This window comes from Diuraphis noxia, unplaced genomic scaffold, assembly GCF_037042655.1.
Source record: "Diuraphis noxia isolate RWA-SAM2 unplaced genomic scaffold, SU_Dnox_SAM2 contig0001, whole genome shotgun sequence".
Lineage (NCBI taxonomy): Eukaryota > Metazoa > Arthropoda > Insecta > Hemiptera > Aphididae > Diuraphis > Diuraphis noxia.
In genome coordinates, this window is record NW_028301711.1 from 59,451,312 (window position 1) to 59,477,382 (window position 26,071).

General features: G+C 29.4%; 4 protein-coding genes and 1 pseudogene across 4 annotated transcripts; 3 read left to right on the top strand and 2 right to left on the bottom strand.

Annotated features, from left to right (window-relative positions):
- The first annotated feature begins 583 nt into the window (after positions 1–583).
- LOC149061045 (ras GTPase-activating protein-binding protein 1-like) lies at positions 584–1,054 on the top strand. Its single transcript, XM_089230813.1, has one exon. It carries the CDS (start codon positions 584–586, stop codon positions 1,052–1,054), a length of 471 nt encoding a protein of 156 aa, XP_089086939.1.
- An 8,316-nt stretch (positions 1,055–9,370) lies between these two features.
- Positions 9,371–12,565, bottom strand: LOC149061046 (uncharacterized). Its single transcript, XM_089216157.1, has 2 exons — positions 12,425–12,565; positions 9,371–10,736 (listed from the first exon to the last, which is right to left on the bottom strand). Exon 2 carries the CDS (start codon positions 10,732–10,734, stop codon positions 9,511–9,513), a length of 1,224 nt encoding a protein of 407 aa, XP_089072283.1. The 5' UTR covers positions 10,735–10,736; positions 12,425–12,565; the 3' UTR covers positions 9,371–9,510.
- Positions 12,566–12,654: 89 nt separating this feature from the next.
- Positions 12,655–13,625, bottom strand: LOC149061047 (uncharacterized). The gene is made up of 2 exons (XM_089216158.1): positions 13,240–13,625; positions 12,655–12,725 (listed from the first exon to the last, which is right to left on the bottom strand). Exons 1-2 carry the CDS (start codon positions 13,495–13,497, stop codon positions 12,669–12,671), a joined length of 315 nt encoding a protein of 104 aa, XP_089072284.1. The 5' UTR covers positions 13,498–13,625; the 3' UTR covers positions 12,655–12,668.
- Positions 13,626–16,898: 3,273 nt separating this feature from the next.
- LOC107167435 (E3 SUMO-protein ligase ZBED1-like) lies at positions 16,899–18,777 on the top strand (annotated as a pseudogene).
- Positions 18,778–22,570: 3,793 nt separating this feature from the next.
- LOC149061048 (uncharacterized) lies at positions 22,571–23,947 on the top strand. Its single transcript, XM_089230814.1, has 4 exons — positions 22,571–22,855; positions 23,036–23,258; positions 23,336–23,556; positions 23,624–23,947. Exons 1-4 carry the CDS (start codon positions 22,631–22,633, stop codon positions 23,945–23,947), a joined length of 993 nt encoding a protein of 330 aa, XP_089086940.1. The 5' UTR covers positions 22,571–22,630.
- The last annotated feature ends 2,124 nt before the right edge of the window (positions 23,948–26,071 follow it).

The window sequence follows — 26,071 nt, forward strand, 5'->3', positions numbered from 1 at the left end:
GCACGATATTCATAAATGTTTTCGTGATGAACATATAAAAGAAGGAAGTAAGTTGTTCCAAAAAAAATATGTAATTTTTGTTCTTGGTCGACTTTTCCGAACGCTACACGACAACAAAAACATATTTTAAGTTGCACTTGTTGTCGTTCTGATGTGAAAAATAAATCTTGGGCACCATAAAAAATATGTCGAAAAGTCTACTATAAGTATGTAAATTTATTGTAATTTTATTGATTTAATAATCTATATAAATATATATTTTATAGCCTATATTCATAACACCTATATAGCCATAAAATTATTTTGTCTTTTAAAAATATAATATGTACCTTAAAACAATAAAAATTATTTGTAATCTAAGATAAACCATGGGCCTCCACATGAGATTTTCTTAGTGAGGCCAAGTAATCTCTCGATATTAATTTAAATAAAAAAATTAATACAAATAATACACCTTCAGAGAGTGCGCGCTGACTTTTTATCATCATCGTAACCACCACGACACGCAACATAGAATTTATTAAATAAATAAATGAACAATTGGTAACAAATAATATTATTAACACATATTTCTGAAGAAGACATGTCCGAGGATGAGCCACAAATGAACACAGAGCTGAGTGTGGCAGAACTGTGTGACACGACCTCGCTACCGGTTCGTGAATTTGTGTATCGGTATTACCTGACGTTGGCCAGTGTTCCTCACGACGTCTGGCGTTTTTACACGATCGGTGCGCGGTACACGCACGTGGATGGATCCGGGATCGAAGAGGCACGTGACCCAGGACCGGCAGTTGGCCAGCACCAGATCCACGTGAACATTATACATCAGCGGTTTACTGAGTGCACGTTCCTCATACGATCGATAAACGAGCAGCCGGTGGCAGACGGCCGCGTTCACGTTCTGGTCACCGGTGACACGTCACGCAGTCAACGGACGGCTGACTCATTCATCCAGTCGTTTGTGCTCGAGTACTTACGTGAGATCAATCAGTACGCAGTTACCAATTCCATACTCAAGGTGTATACATCATTGCCACGACCGCCCCCTTAATTTTTGACGTACATTTTCTCGTTCAAAAAACTGATGAAGAAACATTACATCGCTACCTGACCGGTGGACATATTATAATATTATTGCTTAACGAGTCCCATATTGACATAATTTATTATGAATATTATTATATTATATTATAAGATCATTTTTAATGGTATTTAGTATACAATCGAAAAATATTATGTTTTCCTGGAAATGCTGATGTATTAAACTAGGGAACCTGCTAAAGGTGTCGAAAGTTAAAAATTATGTAAAAAATATTAAAAATAATTTTATGTATAAAAACCTTAATGATAAACCACTTTAATGTCCCTCAAAAATGCAATAAATAAATCAGGGTCTTCTTTTCTAGCAACTTTCCAACAATAGTGGTCGAGATGCGATTGCAAAAGTTGCATGGTTGTGCATCTCATCGTTTTCATGATTTTTGTTTTTGCATCCAACCATGATCTCTCTATGCTCTGAGTGTGAGCTTTCGTCAAAGGATCATCGTAGTTTTGCTGGTGGTTAACAGTGTTATGAATATATCCATTATCTTTCAAACATCTATAGGCTGACCACTCGTCTGAATGAATAACAGAGCCAGCTTCACACTCTCGTAGAATAATTGGTAGTAATGTGTTTTTGTCTCTTCGAAGAACATAAAAATATCGGCAGTCAGAACCATTTTTAAGCCCAAACACCCAAGGTCCATCGACTCTTCGTCCATGATTTCTACCGTTGTGTAGTTCAGCATCACTGTCTTCCGATGAAGCGGGTTGATCACCATTAAGTAACCTTCCACGATTGTATTTCCTTTTTCCGGCAAATCTTGCCTCTTCAATCTGTATTGGATTTATGACAGTTCCCAGCATCTTTGGTCGTTTTTGAATAATACTTGAACATACTTCACGACACATATTAAACCAGTCAGTAACTGTCACCTGACATCTACCTGTTAAGGTGGCTGTTGTTCTTAAAGGTATGTCCATAACAAAAAAAAAACAATTCTAATATTTCCGTCAGTTTTAGTTTACTATTAGACTTGTTGTTCAAGTCCTCATAGTAAAAAAATGTATTGCCTTGTCGTACACTGCGCGAAGTCTGGTACCCTTTTATTTTTGCACCGAAGAACCGGACGAAATTTCACCCCCGCGATTGCGTTTTCTACTATTTACCATTTCACTACCGCACTTATGGCATGGTAACGTTTCGTTGGCAGTGTCTTATAAGCCATGCTCCCTTAAAAATGCAGTGGCATTTTCTTCACTACAGGCGACGGTCGAATAGAACTCTTTTAATTGCATGATGATATGCACTTATACACGGTTAAGTTACTGATCGACGGCTGTTCAGTTACTAACAAACTTATTAAATACACTACCACATTGTGGTATATCAGTGATTTTGTCTTTTAGTATAAATATAGGCGGAAAATACAAAACTATATCGTAGGTATACAATATATTACGGCAAATTATATTTGGGTCAATTTTATCTTTAAATGTTTTTTTTATCGCTGCTCAGATATGCAGTATACATACATGTTTGTAGACCGCCTGTCGGTAGACCGTATATCCGAGCAGCACCGAGATTTCATAGAGTATAGATTACGGTAATGTTACAGCGTGAGCACCATATACATAATATATGTCATTAGTAATGGGCATACTCGAGATATCTCGATCATGAAAATCAATCGAGATATTTCGATTATGAGTAAAATGATTGAGTAATCGAATAATTTCGATAACCTATGAGTAAAGAAGTAATCGAATTTTTGAAATTTTTGAATTATTATCTGGTAATTGATTTAGTATATTTTAAATCTGAAAAATAGTATACAATATACATATAGACATGAGATATAGATATTACAATTTTCAATGTAGTACATACTTATAATTATATGTATTTATTACTCGTCTGCTTTAGACTTTAGTAGACTAGTTTAGTTTAGTTGACTGCCCCATTGTTATGTACGTCTACACAACTAAATAATTGAAACACGCAGTGAGGTGGTTAACCACTACACTTTATTTGAACACTATGTTAAATACAAAAATACACGGATTTGTGGATGCTCTGGAGGCTCTGCTGGCTTATCAACAACTGCCTCGCCCTGGGGCCGAGCGCGGTCGGGCAGGTCTGCTGTGGCTCAAAACTGTCCACGCAGCGGAATGCCATATATACGGCCGACCGTGCTCGTTCCCACGGCGGATACATGGTTATATATATATGTCAAATAAATGCTTATGTAACAAATACTTATATCCTTATATTACTAAATGAAATGGGTATATAACACCATCAATTTCACTTAACTTTCCAAAATCGCCTTGAGTATCAAATATGATAAACAGTCTTCTTTTCCAGTGGCGCAACTTGGATTTTTTCAAGGGGGGTGTCCGCCAGTAGCGTATACAGTATTTTCCCAATTCATTTCCAAATTTGTTAGTATATTATGTACATATGACAGTAGTCACCACTACTATTAAATATTTACCTATTATATTATATTATTCAAACGATTTGAATCAAACCACCACCATAATTATTTCTGAATACACTACTGACGTCCAACGTTTTATTAACTAAACAATTTATATTACGTGAGAAGGTACGTGACACGTATGTTTAGATTAAAGTTACATAAGTAATTGTCGATAAACTATGGACAAAAGACTTAATAACATTTATCAGTTATAAATTATAACACTAGATTTAGATTTAAAAAAAGATTGAACATTTTTTTTCAATGGTTATTGAATATAATTAAATATAAATTTCCTATTATACGGTTCAAGGGGGATGTCCAGACACCCAAAACACCCCCCTTGGTTGCGCCACTGTTCTTTTCGTTTTCATATAGGTAAATTAACACAAACTTACCAATAACGTCTCATGTATCACATTTCCTTCTCAACACAACTTGCCACGGTGGCCTTGAGTATCATATATGCACTCATTTGCTTAGTTAAATTATAACTTCATAACATTAATTTATGCCATTATAACAAACGGATAGAATACTACACAATATTTGTAATATTATTGTTCTTTGGCCTTTCTCTTCTATAACTTTATTAGTTTTTTTTTTCTATAAATTATAAAAATTTAAAAATTTAAAAAAAATAATGACTAAGTCTTACAATCATAATAATCTTTATATTATAATATATTGTTATATTTATTATTATTAATGTTAATAATAATCTAAAATTTACAAATAAAATCAAATATTTAAGCTTAAAAAATACAACAAATTAGGTAATAATATATTTATTATCATACTGATATTCAAATTTCACTTGCATAAATTATGATTAATACAAAGAAAAATAAAAATATAAAATTTTAATGTAAAAAAAAAACAAATTTTTAAAATAATATAATAATAGTATTATTCATTATTTTTTATTTATTTTGTGCTCTTCAGAAAAACATTGAATAGGTACAATAAAATTTTATGCAACTAGCACATTAATGTTAAGTCGAAGATATACCTATAATTGAAAATCGGGATCAGCATCCGAGTCATTTTCGTTAGGCCAATTAGACATATTATCCAGTAACTCTGATATGTTGTTCTCATTTATAATTAATCAGAGAAGAGATGAAGTAGGAACATTCGTTTCTTAAATGAAAGAATTACGCACAGACGAAAACAAATTCTTTAATTACTTTCGAATGTCAATTTCATCCTTTGACGAGCTTCATAACCTATTAAAAAACTAAAATGAGAAATTGCATTCAACCTGTGGAAATAATAGCTGTAACACTGAGGTAAGTAATAACGTTTAATGTTGATTGTATTATTAACTTTTAATTTACTGAAAAATAGAAAAATAACATGTGCATGACTAGCTCCTTGCTGTTGTAAATAAAATGAAAAATACAAAAAGTTTATTATAATAACAATTAAAAATTAAGAAATTAGAAAAGTGAATTAAATTGGACTTAATGCAGAAAAGTCAATCGAGTTGTAAGAAGATGATGTAGATGGTGCTGGAGAGGGACTATCTATAGGGTGGGGTATCGGCGCACAAGAGGTTGGAGCTATAGGTTGATCCAAGTTTTGATAATACTGGTAAGAAGCTTGTTGCGGTGGTTGATGTATTTTTTGAGTTATTATATTGGGATAAATAAATAACACCGGGAGCGCTGATGGCTTATCAAAGATGTCCGCGCAAGTAGGACGATTATGTTCGTTGTACACTGTGAATACGTACTATTAATAGGTACCAGTGTACTACATACCTATTTACATGAAACATTTTTAAGATATTGGTTATTACTTAATGCCTACCAATATTTATTATTACTTACATAGTTACGTATTATTAAATACTTAAAAAATAATAATATTTCAACATGTTATTAAGTCTACAAGACATATTCGTATTTGTGAAGTGTACTGTAAACTCCAGGAATTTAGTAGTAGGCGAATGTGTTCTAAATAGTAATCAAATAATACTATGTGGAAAAATTATTACAGAAAACGTAAGTTTTTGAAATAATAATTATAAAACTGCTTTATATTGCTTTATTGCTGTTGTAATTCATAGAGTGCATGTATATCTATAAAATGCTTAGTGCTTAAAACATCGCAGCTTTCTGATACACCACATGAAGTTAATGGCCAACTCAAAATATGTGATGGTGTTAATGAATTGTCAAAAAAACTAGACATTGACTATTTTGCTTTCTCTTGCCCGGCTGGTGCATCTGAATGTTGCAAACATGTAGTAGCTGTGCTTTTATACCTAAATAGGTAAATTTATTTTTAATTGACAGTAAAAGTACATTTTATGATATATTATATTTAACCCTTTCAGACCTGAAAAAAAAAATAAGAGGATCTTTTTCTGGAAATTTTCTCATACAAATATCTAAATATAAATCGAACCAATACAGTTATGATAATGATAACCACCGACGTATACTACCGAGCGGTCTGTTTTTCGCCACCATCGATGACCGATCTCCGGTTTTCGATTTTTGTTTCTGCTCAACGTCATTGACTCTCGCAACACGTCTCCCGGACTCAAAATTTTTGTTATTTGTTTTCACCATCGGCGGAATACCACCATGATGGGCTGAAGTGACGTCATAGGCCCGAGGCGGGCGAAGTCATCTCAAACATCATCAACTTAGTACAAGCAGTCGTCGTCAAGTATTATTTTCCCCCCAACATTCCCCTTTTTTCATTTTGATTATGTATCACCCTAGTTTTTTTATATACTCAGATTTTCCTCAGAGTTGCCCCGGTAACCGTCCTGCGGAGCCGTGGGTCGTTTCCTTTAATACATCTAAATGTATAATGCGTCATACCGACGTATGATTATCATTCCGTGCCGGTAACCGCTTGTCGGAGCCGTAGCATTATCTTATATATTTTTTCCCTGTATTTTGTGCACTTTGCCATGTGCCAAATATTATATATTTTTTTCCCTGTATTTTATGCACTTTGCCATGTGCCAAATATTATATATTTTTTCCCTGTATTTTATGCACTTTGCCATGTGCCAAATATTATATATTTTTGAATTGCACTTGCCATGTACCTTATCTTATATTATTTTATTCATATTGTTTAAAACACACCCTTTTCTTAAAACCGTGTAAAATATAACTATATGATTACCTTATATTTTGTCACATTTTTTTATTAATATTATTTATTTTACATTTTTTTTCCCCCAATATAAATCCTCGGCATTCATTTGCCGTTGCGTGTATCAAAGCCTATGAGCTCCACCGACTTGGCCTTCGGGTCATCACGCGGTGCGGCTCCTAGGTCACGACAGAAGTGTTCCCCTTTTTTCGTGGGTGGTTTTCGGTAGGTAAAATGCCCGAATTCTCACAAATATACTTTTGTATGTTTTAGGACTCACATTGAGGATATTTCTTGCCTTTCGAGCACTGATGTTGCATGTCAATGGTCTAAGCTTAAGCAACCATCGTTAGAACAATATAAACCAGAGGTCCATTTCCCAAGCCCCGCTTAAATAACATTTTCAATTTTTTTTTTTTTTATTCGATTGTGCTGATTACCTAACTCTACAAAATCAATTTTCAAATAGGGCGGGGCTGGAGAAATGCTACCCCCCCCCCCAAATGAAATTTCTGAATTTTTTTTTTCAATCGATTATGCTCCGTTTGTTCTACTTGGTCCCGTGTTTGTGCTGAGTACCTTACTGTGTGAAATCAGTAAATTACTTTATTTCAGCGACAAAATAAATAAAAAAATTATTATTATTCAACATAGCTGAAAAAAGCATATCAGCACTAGAATTTGTGAACATATGGTGTTACTACAACACAATAAACATAATGATATGTATATACTAGGGCTGGCGGTATTTTTGATAATTCGATAATTACCGGTATTAAAAACTACCGATATCCGTTATTTTCGGTATTTCAGAATACCGGTATACCGTGATTCGGTAATTACCGTTGGTATCGAAAATACCGTGCTACGGTAATTACCGTTGTTATAGAAAATACCGAGGTACGGTAATTACCCAAAATAATACCGTAGCTTAAATTAATTATTCATCATTATTAATCGAATAATATAGGTACCTATTATATAATTATAAATTATAATATATGTATGTGTGTTGTTGTAATTTTCGTGCATTACCCCCATACAAGCCTACTAAGTAATAATTAGTATCTTAAACCGCCTGTTCTCCGCCACCCGCCGCCTATTCGTTTCCAGTCCATTCTATCTTAGTCTCGTGCTCGGGACAAAAACAACTATTTTTAGAATTCCCATTTGATAATGGTAATATTGTTTCGATTATTTTTAAATGGTGAATTGTAGATTAATATTGATATTGACTTGTCAGGACCTGTGCCCTGCATGCACTAGTGACTAGTGCCTTGTTAGTTGTTACTTGTTAGTGCCCCGACATCACGTTAATACGTTATAGTCGTTACACTTTTATTGTGTTGCCTGTTATATTAAATATTTAAATATTATACTAATATCTGTACTTGGGCTGAGTCGCTGAGATCTACTTGACGTCTTGACATCCCGATGTTCCAACAGGTAGTACAATACTTCTATTATTAAAAAGATCTCTATAAGTCCAAACTTTTAATTATATTAATGTTTTGTAGAAAATTAAATAGGTAGAGTAAAGTCTAAAGTGTGGTTATTTTTCAACAAAACAAAAGATGGAGGAATTTGTAAAAACTGTAATCAGATTAAGACTTGTAAAGGTGGAAATACCAGTAACCTTATAGCTCATCTACGGTTTATACATCATAATCTTTATAATGAGTTAAATAAAATGAACAGTTTAAATGATATGCAGTGTTGTATAAAGATAATTTTTTAATTAGGTATATAGATAAAGATAAAAGATAATTGCTGGAATAGTTATATAGATAAAGATAAAAGATAAATAATAATTTAATTATCTAGATAAAGATAAAAAATTAGCATTTATTATCCAGATAAAAAAAAAAGATGAAAATTTTTTTAAAGGTAGCTATTATTTTATCACAAAACTAAATTGCATAAAGTATATATTATATAACAAATGTATTATATCACACATTTAAATATTATAACTAAATAAATATAGTATAATATATTAATAAATAATATTAGTAAATCGTTATCGTTTTACTATTGAACACGTTTAAAATAAATTAAATTAAAAAGATTACTGAAGTCAAATGTTATTTTTTTAAGTGTAACAAACAATTATAATAATGGTATTTAAATATTCAGTATTTAAAATTCCAGTAACAATATTTAATGATTAATAACTAATAAGTAATAAATAATAGGCAATAGGTAACTAATAAATAAACAAACTCTATGCTAATATATTTTTTTTTATTTTTCCTCAAATATAATAACAAATAATATAAGCATAATATAATAACATTTATGTATTGCAATAAGTAAAAAAATCTTATAAAATAAAAATAATAAGCAATTTTTGTTTTAAAAATAAAAATCTAATACTTTAGTCTTTAGTAATAGTATTACTATATTATAATAATATAGTTATGTTTCATAGAACTTAACAAAAACAAAATACATATATAACTATACATTTTAATAAACCAAATCTTAAACTTTATAATACAAGAAGAATATCAAAGAATTGAAACATTATTGTAGTCGATCATTATTATTTAAAAGGAAACACCTACAACATAAAAGCATTTCAAATGTTTTGTCGCTTAGTCTGTTACGCCTGGGAGTTAAAATTTGAGACCCACAACTAAACAAGCGTTCCACAGGAGCAGAAGATGGTAATGTTGTATTATATTTAAGAAATACATGTTTTACAATAGGATAAGAGTTTAAAATGTTCAGTTCTTTTTCTTTAGAATCTAAGTAAGACAAAGCTTGCACATTAGCAATGTTTGTTGATGCAGAAGTAGATGGTTCAGAATTATTTTCATTAAGAATATTATAAAAATCATCATCATCATCATTATCAACTGTTTCCAATTCTGTGTTTGAATCTAAATAATTTTTTACAAATTGACATAAATCTTACGGGAATACAATTTAATTTAAATTTTGGATGACTTATTGATGACAATATATAAGCTTTGCTTTTGACATGTTCAAGATTAAATATGAATGGAAATCTTTTTTCTAGACTAATAACTATCGACAATGATAATGGCCTACAATACACCAAACTTGGTAAATTAAGTAACTTTAATCTCAGTGGAATTATTGTGGGAATAACATAACCCAAAAAACATGTTTTTTCACCCTGTAATTTGTCAAGGGAAACAGCTAATGGCTCCATTACACAACAATATTCCTCTAAAAATGACCATTCGTTTAACGTAAGTTTACTTAATTTCAAATCATCAAATATAGATATAAGTTTATCTTTATAAGAAACTACTTTTTTAGCAGCAAAGAACATAGAGTTCCATCTAGTTAGTATGGGAACGGGAAATTTACAATTGCATACATATTCTATTTTATCAGAAGCGACAGTGCTTCTACTCAATAGATTCCAAAACGAATTTAGCTTTTTGAAAGTTGAAGTTGATATTTTATTATAGGACGAGTGAGAAATTTTAGAAGTATCTACAGTTGCTATAAAATTCAGTGTATGAGCAGTACATGTCATGTGCTCTGGTAATTCATATTCATTGCTATAACTTTCAGAACTAAGTATTGAATCCATTGTAATGATTTCAACTTCTTCCTCATTATCTGAATTATCAGAACATGAATCACCGCTTCCAAACCAATTGACTTGAGAAGAAAATATTCTAAATGCTTTTCCGAAGTTACTAGCATTGTCGGTAACGGTGTGCGAGATTTTAGAATTATTTATTTTATAGTATTTAGTAATTTCATTGATAATCTCAGCAATATTATCATAAGTATGACTACTTTTTATGCCTCTGCATCCTAGAACATAAGATGACCTATTATAAGTATTTTCATTTATAAAATGACATGTCATGCCTAAATAACTCTTGTTGTTGCAGCTCCAAATATCGGCAGTAGTACATATAAAGTTATGCTCAGAAATAAGTTTAGTTAACATAGAACTATATGACAAATATTTAAGTTTTAACTCTTTTAACATCACTTGTCTATCAGGAAGAGAAATATTTTCTGTGATTCTAGTAAGACCTTTGATTAAACGCCGAAAAGCTGGTTTTTCACAAGTTACCATGGGTCGCATTTCTTCAACAATATATTCAAAAACCAATGTAGTTACCAAAAACAAAATTAAACAACTATAAATATTAACATAAAAATTATATTATTTAAACTATAGCACTTTTAGGTAGGTTATTATTTAATGGATATTCTCATTTCTCAACAAAATAATAGTAAGACAACTAATGAATAATATTTGAGCAAATTAAAATTATAATTGTATAAATGAAAAACTGCAAAGAACTGCAGCAGCAATAAACTGATAAACTCATTTGAACATTATTGTTATTACTAGTTGAAATATTAAGTTTGTTAAAACTAATTATTCATTTTGGATAATGATATGGTCTATGAGAAAGTATTGTGTAAATGCAATACAATATAATACGTCTAATAACTACAGGGTGATTTTTTTATCATGAACCACTCATTATTTCAAAAAGTATCAATGTTTTTTAAAATATTTTTTTACAAAGTTTCATATTGTTAAAAAAACAACGTTTTTATGAAAAAATTATATTTTTTAATATTTTTTATCCTTATAATTTTTTAAGTTTTTTACTTTTTTGAATGGCAACCTACAGTTTTAATTTCATATTCCAAAGCAGAATATTTTTCTAAGTATTTTGATACGTAAAAATCGAATTTTGGACGAGTAGTAGTTCATGAGTTATAAGTATTTAAAGTTTAGACAAGCGGAGTAGTGGACAAACATTTTGCGGGGTAACCCCGTACCACTCCACTCCGCCAATCTAAACTTTAAATACTTATAACTCATAAACTACTCGTCCAAAATTCGACTTTTACGTATCAAAATACTTAGAAAAATATTCTGCTTTGGAATATGAAATTAAAACTGTAGGTTGCCATTCAAAAAAGTAAAAAACTTAAAAAATTATAAGGATAAAAAATATTAAAAAATATAATTTTTTCATAAAAACGTTGTTTTTTTAACAATATGAAACTTTGTAAAAAAATATTTTAAAAAACATTGATACTTTTTGAAATAATGAGTGGTTCATGATAAAAAAATCGCCCTGTATACAGGGTGATTCTTTTATCAAACAACACTTATATGGTGTCTGTGTGTAAATACCACCTAACATACACCTATAACACACAAACACTACCCAAAACCACCCAACTTTGGGAGGCTATATCTTGTAAACGGATTAACGAAAAATGAAAATTTAAACATGAAAATTCATTGAAAAATAGCCTTTTTAATTTATGAAATTTTAAGTATAGGTTGTCATTTGAAAATCAAAAGTTGATAATGGTTAACCTGATAAATATAAGGGTGAAAATATTTAAAAAATATATAGTTCTAGAACAAGATGGTTCTAAAATTTTGAAAAAAGTCAATAGTTTTTGAAATAATGAGTGTTGTTTGATAAAAGAATCACCCTGTAGATTTGTTTAATTATAAACTATTTTTAACCAACTTTATTTAGATTTTAATGTTAAATTGGTGCAATAATTAGAATATTAGATGATCTATATCAAATGTTTGAGTTTCAAATGTGAAAACAATTAGGTAGGTACTTTAAGAAAATATCTGTAGTGATTAAAGTGTAATCTGAATTTTTTATTGCTTAAAAAAGTAAATAAACTACTACATAGCTCTTTTAAAACCTATTTAAAAATGATATACAAGATATCCAGTTTTTGTAGTAGAACTTAACCAGGTCTAGTTCAGGAGAAGTACTTACTTTAGATTTTGAAACTTTATTTGACTGTGCGAATGGCAATGTTGACTGAGTAGAAGGCAATGTTGAATCATTTGTTGATTTTTTTGATTTGTAACAATCTTTTATTGCCTTAACTTTTGAAAGACTTCCTGGATGTTTATACTATAAAAATATACATTCAAATAGTATCTACAATGTTAGGTATTATAAAATATATAGGTAAACATTTTTTATTAGAAAATATACATTACTTATCAATTCAATACTACCAAGAAATTGTAATGGTAAAGCGGATGGTAAAGTAAACTAGCCCATTACAAATCTAAAAAAGAAATGTTAATTTTTTTTTTATTATTTAATATTTTGGTTAGCCAATAGTGTTTTGATAGAGCTTTCTTTTAAATGGTATATATAGATTATAAATAATGTATGCTTTTATTAAAAATCAAAAAATATGTTAAACATATTATTAAAATAATAGCTTTAGGTCGTAGCGCAGGTTTATTAAAGATAATTATTTATGATTAAAGTATAAGGCACTTAGGTAAAAAAAAAAAGAAAATCATAATGAAAACAGTGTACTACCTATGTGGCTATGTATACAGAAAATAGGTAGCCTATCATCATAGAATAATATAATTGATAAAAATGGATTATTATTGTATTTTGTAAATTAGATACCTAATTAATATTAACTATTCAGTACCTACCCACTAGTTTGTCTATACTCTATATAAATCTTCTTAACATTTAAAATTAATAGGTAGGTACTACACTATTTTAATCAATGTTCATGTTTCAAAATTCCTTATTTATTAAATAAAGTTAATACATACCTTGATGTGACTAAGAAAATTTCCAGTAGAACCTTTTTGCCCTTGAATAACTTTAGTACACATTTGGCACTGGGCTGATATATTTTTATCATCATCTTTTATGACACTGAACAGTTGTCCATCAAGAATATAGCAATTAGTACTTTTAATACTATTTTCATTTGATGGTTTGAGATCATCGAGGTCGTTGGATTGCGTTTGAAGCTTTTGCTTTTTATTTGAAGTGCAGTTTGACTCAGAACTTACAAATTTGTCCATATTGTGTAAAACAGATAGGTAACAAATAACAATGGTTTATTCGAATATTCGAATATTGTGAGGTTGGTGGAATAACGTATAACTGTATAAGTGACTTGACTACTATTAGAGACTATAGTCCGCGCAACGAAAACTGGCCGGTGACTGGTGTGACTCTAGTGGCAATTGTCAATAAGTGGTTATTAAGCTAATTGCCGCGTTTTTTTAAAATTATTCGTTCACATGGTATATATTAATTAATTATTATACCAATCATGAGAGAAAATGGTTTATAAGATTATCAGTATAAAACATAATTTCAATACGTGATATAATATATATACAGTTTATTGATTGTTAATAATAATTGCAAATCAGTAAAAAAAAAAATAATATTTTTACACATACAATAAAAATAAAATAATATTTATACCTATGCTGGCTATACTTAATATTTTACATTTATTAATAATTACGACCCCTCTATACAATACATTCCAGTTAAAATTATAATTATAAAATTAAAATTATACAGCTAAAACTGGTTTTCAACATCGCATAACAAACACACCGCGTGCGCCTATTGTATAACATCGCAGCGGCGACGCGTAGTTTGAGAACCCGCGGCTAGCGGCACGTTCATGGCGGGCGGGTTTCGGGGGTAACCGGCCAGTTTTCGTTGCGCGGACTATAGAGCACTAGACAGTGAATAAAAGTAAACAGTGTGAGTGTGTGACAGTCGACAGTATGTACTATGTTCCCGTGTTTGGTTAAACTATTAAATAAATTAATTATTGAATTTATGATTGGTCAATGGTATACCGAAATAAATTCCATGTTTATCTAATTATAGAACTTAATGATACAGAATACAGATTGTTATCGGTATAATATAAACATTATTAAAATATAGATATACACTATTCATGTATATAATATTATTGCAATGCTAAAATTAGTATTGTAGATATTTTATTTTATACTACGTAATACTGAATACTGATTATAATACCTATAAGTTATTACACTTATTAGTAATAGTTATTATTAATCAATAATAATTTTGTTATATGATAGTTTCAAATTTTAAGTGTAAAATGCGGGTATCACTATATTGTGTAATTGTGTGTAGACAGGCTAGACAGCATGGCTATATAAGATACTAGTATCTATAGCCATTGTAGACAGTCGGCAAATACGATACGAATATGCCGATACGGCGATACGTAATTAAACCAAAACGTTAACTATTTTTTTATAGTTTATTATTGAGAATATGAAGAAAAAAATCATTGACTATAGTCTATAGAGTATAAAATATACTATTATATTATTTATATTTATATATTCAATGCTAATACAGTAATACATAGTAATATAGTATTCATATAATAATATAACTGAATAGGTAATAGTTACAATAATAATTTTTAGTTATGATGTATACTATAAATGTATATTTAAAAAATATAAAAAAATAAATAAAATAAACTAAATATAAATTTACAATTTTTTAATCGGAAAATATAAAATACCTGAATAACATTACTTATTATATAAATATTTAAAAATTAAATGTTATCTAGATAAATTTATCTATATATTTTAGTTATTTATCTTAGATAGCAGCATAGATAAAATATTTCACATTCATCTGTATAAGATAAAAGATAAAAATAAAACTATCTAGATAATTTATCTATATAAAACACAACACTGATGATATGTAAGTATTAAAAATATTTTATTATTTATTTAGGTATGCATTATGTAGATATAAAATACCTAAACAAAGGTAGGCAAGAGGATACAAAATCGATAAGTTAAAATTTATTATGGTAAAAACTATTAACTCAACTCAGTTTAGAAAAAGTTAATCTATTTTTTTAAATAAGTATGTAAATCACATTAAAAGTGAATTGGTCTCTCTAGTTTCTAATTTATAAATTATAAAAAACAATTTTATTGAACTTTTATCATAATGTACCTACACTGTATATTATTATACTTTATTTTAATTTTATACTATGCTAAATATACTAATATTTATGTACCTAAACAAAAAATTTCAAAATGTTTTTAACTTGATGAACTTTTTTCGACTGTGAAAAACTTGGTTATTTCAACTGTATATTAAATTAAACTAGTTTAATTCATAAATTGATTAGAAACTAACTAGTTAAGTTAAAAAGTTTTAAAAAAATAACTTTTCAACTAGTTAATGCCCACCTTTGAATATAAATAGATGCAAATTAATAAAAAATACAATTACATTAGTTGCAAACTTAAAAACAATACAATAGTTGAATAGTTAATGGTAATTGATATATTTCTAGTACCCATATAAACTTTACATAATTTTAAATCAAATATAGGTAGTGTTAAGTTAATATATATATTTTGCTTCTTTTAATCGTTCATTAAAGTTGGTTAAAATATTATGAACATTTTTTTAATTAGTATTATGAATTTAAATATAGGTACACCTAAATAAGATGAGTTTTATTTCATGTGTATTCTTAAATAATTACCCAACTCCAAAGTCATTATACAATATACATATTTCATGATAATAAAGGTTGGCATTAACTTAACTAGTTAATTGTTTTTGTTTTTAACTTTTTATAGTTAATTATCTTTATCATTATTGTGCATTTAAATTTATTGTATTTTCGTATCATTCGGAACCACCATAAAATTCTGATTTGTCGACTCTTTTTCGATTTTTGTAATTTATTTTCTAACAATAGGTTTACCTATCTGATATCATAATGACATAATCATCTGATGTTTGCTCATTGTTATGTCCTGATAAATGTTTGTGTGAATCAAAAATTTAGGAAACTGAATGGCTTAAAAATATTGTAGCTTGAAAAAAAAAATAGTTTACCTGTTTTTAACTGAGTTAGGTTAATTTTATTTTCTATCTTAACATTCAACTTCTTATACATAATAATTTATTGATTTCCAATAATATTTTCCAATTAATATGAATATTATAGATATAATAGATATATGCATAAAACTTACAACTTGTTAAATTTTTCTTTGTTGACTGTTAATTTTTAACTGAAGGTAATATAATTGAATTAACTTAACTTTTAACTTTTAATCATTTTCATTAACATTCCCCAACATTGGATGATAAAATAGCAATTATATTACATATATATATATATATATATATATATATATATATTAGTGATAGTACTGATGAAATGATACAAGAGCAATCTAACCAAACTACAGAAACATTATCAACTACTACTAGCATATCGTATCCTAGTATACAGCCAGAACAAAAATCCATTTCATCAAATTCTATTATAAAGCCTAAAGTCCAATCTACACTTAGAGTTATACGACCCCTAGACAAACAAACAGAAGAAAAATATAAAAATGTTATAGCAACATGGGTGTGTATGGATATGCAACCTTATAGGTCTGTTGAGAAGCCAGGTTTTAAACAACTTATGAATACTTTATGTCCAAATTTTAAGATACCAAGTCGGAAGTATTTCTCAGATCATAAAATACCTCAAATGTATGATGAGATAAGGCTTATAATACAAACTAAACTTTCTTCAGGACAATTCATAGCACTTACAATAGACTGCTGGATATCTAACAATGGACATCCTTTTATTGGTTTGACAGCTCATGCAATTTCTAACGAGTGGAAATTAGAAACTTTTTGTTTAGACTGTACTTCATTAGATATTGACCACACAGCTCAGAATCTTCAACGATCTATTAAAGAGATATTATATGAGTGGAAAATAGACAATGAAAAAATTATAGCAATTACAACAGATTGTAGTGCAAATATTTTAAGAGCAGTCAGCTTAATGAATTTTAACCATGTTGCTTGCTTTGGTCATGCGTTAAACACCGGAGTGACTCGTGCATTTAATATTCAACCTGTCAAAATTTGCATTACAAATGCAACAAGAATACGTTCAATTTTCCACTATAGTAATAAAATGAAGAGATCATTGTTAGAAGCACAAAATCAGTTGAATCTTCCCAAATTGGTAGCACCATCATCATCAGAAACTAGATGGTGGAGTGTTATGCCTTGTCTTTATTTTGTCAAGACTCAATATTCAGCTCTCTTACAAATTTTTACTACACCAAAGCATTATAATTTATTACCTACTCGTAATCAAATGAAGCTTATAAACCGTTTGCTAAAAATAATTGAACCATTGAAACTGTTAGGTGAATCAATGGCATCTGAAAAGAACATTACAATTTCAGATTTATGACCAATATATCAAAAGTTGAATTTAATGTATAAGCCATTTAGTGAAAGAAATGATGTTGATTGTAATAATCTCATTGATAATGAATACTCGGTTCCATTATTTCCAAATAGTGATGAAAATGACTATACAGAAATATTCACACAGTCAAGCAATCAAAATGATTCAGGTGATGAAGATGATGAAGAAGAAACTTCAGAAACAAATTCATTATCTCAAGCTCTTAAACATGTTGAACAATTAGTTGTTTCAGAAGTTTTAGAAACATTGTCTAAAAGATATTCTGGTAACGAACATACCATGCAATTATTACAAAAAGCTTCATTTTTAGATCCTCGACACAGAAACAAATATCTTGGAGATGAAAACCAAATATGTATTATTCATGATGCAATTAAATCAGAAATGGAACAAATGAGCAACTCAGAATTAGTGAATGACCTTTCCTTGAAAAAAATCACCAATTTACAGGTAAAAATTTTTAAAACTGAAAAACATTTATTAAAACATATTATATTTAAATGTTTTGTAAAAACTATGTTATATTATGAAACATTTAAAACATTTAATTATAATTTATCTTCTCTTTATTTAAAAAATATATCAATTCAACATAATAATATGCTAAAACTAAATATTAACAATAATTTTGTATTGTTTTTAATTGTTGTATTATTATATTTGTTTTTAAGGTATAGCTGCATTTCTAGACAACCCAACTTCTTTATCAATGGAACACGAAGTTTCAACTAAGGAATCTAATGAAGGAAGTATTATCAGAGAAATACAGGGATACTTGCAGATGCCTGTTGTGTGTTTGTCTGCAAATCCAACAGATTGGTGGAGAAAATTTGGTGCAGAATTCTCTAAACTTGAAAAATTGGCAGAAAAATATTTATGCATACCTGGAACTAGCGTACCTTGTAAAAGGCTTTTTAGTACTGGTGGTAATATTTGTACAGATAATCGTGCATCGCTCGCTCCAGGTCATGCTGAACAATTGATTTTTCTTTCAAAAAATGCACAGTTTTTTTAACCTTGAAAAAGGTATTATTTTAAATTAAAGGTTAATTGTTAATTTGTTAAATTTTACATAAAAATTTATGTTAAGTAATATGTTGAATGTTCAAGTCATTTTAATAAATAAATATAATTTTTATTTGTATGCCTTGAAATTTAAATCTATAAAAAGTTTTTTAATCTTATAACTTAAGATTTTTAAATTATGCTAATAACATGAACTTACACTATGCCATATCATCATCAATTAATTGTTTGACAGTTAACTAGATCTTATTGTTACTGTCTTACTAACCAAAACTAATCCAACTCAATGAAAAAAGTATAGTAAAACATGTTCAGGTACTATTAATATTGTTTCTATTTTACTATTTACATTTTTTAAATCTTTATTTATATCTATAAATTAATTAATTTTAAGTTTCTTATTTATTTGTACAAATATTGTTGTATGCATATCTGATATCACTATATCAGTCATAATAGCCATATCATATGACATATATATATATATATATATTATATAGTGGCTTTTGACACCAAGCTTAGAGTAAAATTAATTCATATATTATAAAAAGCATTTCTCAAAAGTAAAATCTCATTTCTTAATGAGTACCTACCTGAACAATAATGTTCTGTGTAGTGCACAAAATGAATGTTCCATTATTTGTTATAAAATTAAAAATGTGTTTTCATTTTATAAGCATACCTTCCTGTCTTAGCAAGGTGGCTCATTTCAAAATAGCTTCATACATTTGTGGCTCTCAAAACTAAGGTTAGAGGCCATCCCTGTTATAGAGCATGACGCCATGACAATATTGAATATGATTTTTTTTTTTTTTTATTTTTTTTTTATTAGCTATCGGTATAAAACCATTATAGCTCAACAATTACAGTTAATATATAATACAGCAGATAAGATTACATAATAATACAAATATAGATATTGTCAAGAAGTAATATAAAATAATAACAAGATTGCATGTTAGCACAAGTCAGATATAGCATATTATACAATTATTAATACAATAATATTTATGGTGTATTAAGTTTCTGTAAAACAACTGTAAGCAGAGAGAGGAGGGGGTTAATCAGTGAGGATAGCTCGGACAGAAAATTAGATAATGTGGGAAGGTCATTAAAAGAATTCAACCTAATGTTATTTTTAGTAGCATTGATATCATCGGGCTTGGAAACAACAGATGCATAAGACGGTTTGGACTGAGAGGAAGTAAAAGTGTTTGGAAGAAATGATTCGACCGGTTTATTTATTTTGAGAGTCTGCGTTCGTTTTTTGTTCTGATGTTTTTTAAGACGCTCAGAAAGTGAATTGAAAACTGGGCAGCCTTTGTAATTGGCCGTATGATCACCAGCACAGAGGGCGCATTTGGCTGGGCTGTTTTGGTCTTTTGTGCATTCCTCGGAAAAATGATCTTCGCTGCATTTGACGCACCTAGGAGTATGGTGACACTGATTTCTTGTGTGACCGTAGTTTTGACATTGATGACATTGTGGGGGACCACGACGGGCTTTATGAGGTTTCTCGATGACGACAATGGTGTTGAGTAAAGACGTAATATTAAGAACATCTTTGTTGTTATTTTGGGGAAATAAATCGACGAAAAACATTGGAAGAGCGCACTTGTTTTTATTTTTAATATTCATTACGTGTTTCACGGAATGTCCTTTGTCTAACAAGGCGGTGGAAATATCCGTGCACAGAGTAGTATGGTGAAGGTTTTTTATCACGATTCTGTATGGGCGAAGTTGACGAGGAAGGAAAGTGTGGAAACTGGCGTTAGTATCCATTAAGTGCTGAATGATTGTATTATAACTGATACGATCACTGGGACGAACGATCAGATAATGAGAAGTTGACTTACACGTAAAGGCGTTTAGATTGGTAATCCTTGATAGTTCGTTTTTAAATGCTGAGAAATTGTTTATATTTTTAATATACAGAGGGGGAGGCTCCGGCTCCACAACATGCTCGATGATAGTTGGTACTTCAGGATCGTTTGAGCTGTTTGAAACGGGCATTTCGAGTGCACTATCGGTGGACTCATCCGTAGCGAGAACGGAGAACCGATTTGGTGAAACAAAAAATTTTTTTATTGACTTATTGTCAATGGGTTGGGTGAAATTGACGAAGCAGATAAATTTCGTTTGGACGGCATATTTGGCGAAGCGCGTCAGGAGACGTGGACTTCGACCAACGTGTAATACGTATATCTCAGACGAAATACTTAATTATTAAGACCGTAGGCGATTGCAATAACGGAGCGAAACTCATTACGTACGTGTGTAGACATTGGAGGTATTGACCGAACTGAATATGATTTAAATCAGCGTTTTTCAACTTTTTGAACGTCGTGGCCTTTCAAAATAGGTGAAAAAAAATCAGTCAACTCACGACCCCCTTCCCCCTACCACCAGGTTTATAGAAGTAGCACCTTTAATATTTTTTTTTAAGAAACTCCTCCCCTTTTCGCCGTAATTTTACAATATACTACCAGACCTAATGACGTATTCGGCATAAATGCAGTTTAGCTCCCAAGCGATTTTTTGGAATTTTTTTTTTTCAAAATGTGTGTTTTTGCATGCTTAATTTGATGGTACTTTTAAAAAAAGCCGGTCGAACTTATTTTGGAAGTTATGGCCAAAAAACTTCAAAATGCTTAACTTTTTCAAAAAACGTGTTTTTGAATTGAAAATACAAAAAATTTAAGTTTTTAGAATTTTTTTTTTTAGATACGTTTGTGTTTATATGCTTAATATTTTGGTGGAATCAGAATTTTCCTATCGTACTTACTTTTTATGTTATTGTCAATAAACCACATAAAACTGAATTATAAATTTATTTCAAACATTTGCATATTTGTGAAACTCAAAATTAATTTTTTTGACTTTTTTTTTTTATTCGATGAGTAATAACATATATAAGTTTTTGGTGAAATCAGAACTAACTTATATTTTTTGGTTTGGAAGATATAGATTAAAATAATAAGCAATAAAAAATCAAAATGTACAGGTAATATGTATTTTATTCATAAAATATAATATTCAATATTCAATTTGATACAACATAAAATATCTGCATCTATTCGGGTAGGAATATGATTTTGCACACGTATAATATGGTTTACCTATATGTTTACCTGATTTGGCGACACGCAATGACGCCTGTGTACGACAGTCACATAAGTGGTAATCTTCTGCCATGTATTTAAAGTATCGACATCTTGAGGGGTCAGTGTAATTTTTTTGGCATACAACAAATTGTGTTGTACTATTTTCCAAAAAAGCATTTGGTTTGTCACGTATTGAAACACGTAATCCACAATGACAAATATATAAACTTTCATCGAACATCCAACGATTCATCGTATGTTCATAATATGTGTGCTGTATAACTAAGTAAGGTACCGCCACACTGGTAATATCAGTCCACTAATCACACTTCTTTCTTCAATTCTAAATACACTCGTCGCCAAAGGCACTCTTCGTAATTACTTTCGTCCAATACCCATTTTTATTACATACTATTATTTCCACATTATAATAATCTTATCCATTTGTACTATATAATATTATTTCCTCATTAATATTAAAATATCTTTAGGTTCTAACTGACTAATATCAGTATAATTAATGTTTATATTATTTATAATATCACATTACTATAATGATGTTTATGTTGATATAATAATAATAATAATAATAATAATAAAAGACCACGATTAAAGATTACTTATAATACCTACATTATCGAGTTTTTGCGTAGTCGTTGTCGTAGTTGCGATCTTGCGTCGAATTTAATTTTCAGAGTTGTGTCTTGTCTACAAAAGTTTTTAGGAACTGTTATAAACATGCCTCACGATTTTATTGATATTTACGAGCTTTTTGAGCGAAAACGTCAAGGGCCAGTTTCTATAGAAGTACTTGAAAAATTGCAGTCTTGGACACTAATTGCCAAAAACAATGCACTACAATGTGATCATGGGCATTATCTTAAATTATGTTTGAAAGCAAATTGTTTGGACGGATATGTATGGAGATGTCGAGAATATTACACAAATTCAAGTCGAAAAAAAGTAAATGCTTAAACTTTATTATTTGAAAATTCAGTTTTTCAGTTCCCAATAGTTTGACATTGTAATCGTTCTATAAATTTACCCATGCCCCCCCCCCATCGGGGGTGTTTTTTTTTTTTTTTTAATTACTTTTGGCCTCCTAAAAAATCAATCTTAATTAATAAACAGTATTTTCCAAAGGTAAAATGTGATGTTTATCAATCTATAAGGAAAGATACATTTTTCCACAAGTCCCACTTATCCTTGTACAAGATTGTTAGTTTTACGTATTTATGGACGAAAAGTGTATCACTATTGTTCCTTTCCGAGGAGTTAGGGATTGCTCAACATACCGTCGTGGACTGGGCGTATTTTCACCGTGAAGTGGTTTTCGATGGCATGATAATACATCATGAAAAAATTGGTAGGTAGTTATTACCTTTAAAAGTTTAAAATCTAATAGTATGCTGTATCTGAATAGTATTTTAATATAACAATTAGGAGGAGTAGGTAAAACGGTTGAGATCGATGAGTCCAAATTTGGAAAACGCAAATATCATAGAGGACATGCAGTTGAGGGTCAGTGGATATTTGGTGGTATACAAAGAGACAATGGAGCATGTTTTCTAATTCCTGTCGAAAAGCGGGATAAGGAAACATTGCTAGCTGTAATTAAAGAGTGGGTGCTGCCTGGAACACAAATAATAAGCGATTGTTGGAAAGTATGTATGTAGGTACTTTCAATCTATTTTTCGGTTTCACGTTTCGTTTATATTAAATATATTCCAGAGTTACGACTGTTTGAATGATGAAGGTTTCAAACATTTTAAAGTGAACCATTCAGTGAACTTTAAAGACCCAATTACAGGCGCCCACACCAACACAGTCGAAGGAATGTGGAGACATGCGAAAGCTTCGCTGTCGCAATACTCGAGGAAAAAACATTTCTATGGCGGCTACATGGCCAAATTTATGTTTCTTAAAAAATGCCGTTTATTAAATCTAGACCCTGTAATTGAATTTTTTCGTTTAGCCGGCAATTTATACAATCCACATAAATATAACAACGAGGGGATCGACGTTTCTGATGACGACGATACTGATATAATATAATATATAATATTATCTAAATCTGTACATTTTGATTTTTTATTGCTTATTATTTTAATCTATATCTTCCAAACCAAAAAATATAAGTTAGTTCTGATTTCACCAAAAACTTATATATGTTATTACTCATCGAATAAAAAAAAAAAAGTCAAAAAAATTAATTTTGAGTTTCACAAATATGCAAATGTTTGAAATAAATTTATAATTCAGTTTTATGTGGTTTATTGACAATAACATAAAAAGTAAGTACGATAGGAAAATTCTGATTCCACCAAAATATTAAGCATATAAACACAAACGTATCTAAAAAAAAAATTCTAAAAACTTAAATTTTTTGTATTTTCAATTCAAAAACACGTTTTTTGAAAAAGTTAAGCATTTTGAAGTTTTTTGGCCATAACTTCCAAAATAAGTTCGACCGGCTTTTTTTGAAAGTACCATCAAATTAAACATGCAAAAACACACAATTTGAAAAAAAAAAATTCCAAAAAATCGCTTGGGAGCTAAACTGCATTCGTTCCATGATTTTGACGAATATTTGAACTTCAAATGCTAATAAAAAAAAATGTGCCTTTTATTCTTATAATATTTTAATTACTATAAGAATAATTTATAAGGAAATTTGAATTAAATTTTCAAGTATTTTGACTCGGCCAAAAAAATTTTATCGACACTTAAAAAAAAAATTCTCATAAAAATCGAAAATTTCAGTGGTCTATAAATAACTAAAAAAAAGTCAAAATGTTTTGAAAATTAAACTGTACCTATATACATAACACTAACATAAACATTTGATAAAAATTTCAAGTATTTACAGTGATTAGTTTTTGAATTACAACCATATAAAAAAATCGAATTGGTCAAAAACTGGTTTTGCGTAAAAATTCCAGTTTTTCTGTCATTTTTTTTTTGTTTTTTCGATTTTTTTGAAAACTGTTGGGAAATGTTAACTGTTGACCTCTATAATGCATCAGGATATTCACTTTTACATCAGAAATCACCCCCAAAGTTTGAAATTGAAGCTTTATTTCGACTAGTTATGCTGTACACACACACACACATTGTAAAATCAATACATTCATCACTTCGTTCAAAATCAAAATAGTTACTTGAAAATTTAATACAAAGTTTCTCATAAGTTATTCTTATAGTGATTAAAAAATTATAAGAATACATAGGCACAATTTATTTTTATTAGCATTTGAAGTTCAAATATTGACAAAAATTCGTCAAAACCATGAATATTTTTTTTTTTGTGTCCGTCATCACGTTTTGTGGCAGTAAAAGTGCTTTGATTTTTTACTTCAGTACCTTATTCGATCAGAAAGTGAATCTAGTTGGTACTTTGGGGAGTCAAAAGTAAAAATTCTTAATATTTTTCTAAATAATCGGGATAAACAAACTAAAAATTAAGGGAAAAACGGGAAATATAATAAAACAATAGAAAAATCGAATTTTTAATCAGGAACCTTGTGAAACATCATAGTCAACAAATATAAATTCAAAAAAGCTTTCCAATATTATGTTCAGAGTTTTTTTTAATCAAATATAGGTATTATCACTATTATCAAAAAATTTTCAACGAATCGACTAATTAACGCAATGGAATATTTTAATCAAAATTAATATTTGGACATATTTTGATAATTATAGGTAATACCATTTGATAAAAATTAAAATATTTATTTTGGAACTATAGGTGAATGTGGAATCAAGGACTCGGAAAAATATCACTACGATGCACATGCCATACATAACTAGACAGACCTGGGAAAATATTTTTGTTAAGAGGACGTAATACCACAGAATAGATAAAATCAGAAAGGACACTCGATGCCAAGAACGTTTTGCGTGGAGTGGGGACGGAGGCCGCCATCTTCTTATTTATGCTGTTTTGTTAGGTTATGAAATTAAGTTGTTATGAACACTATGAGATATTGTGTAACTCGTGTATGTTTACCTTTCGCTGACTCGCTATTTATTATTATTGTTCCAATTAATTAATTATACTAATGAAGTATTGTTTTAAAAACAAAAGTTTTTGATCACAATAAATAAACAAAATTGAAAAATAGATATACTATATTTGAATTAAATTGTATTGTAATTGAATAATATACTTACCTA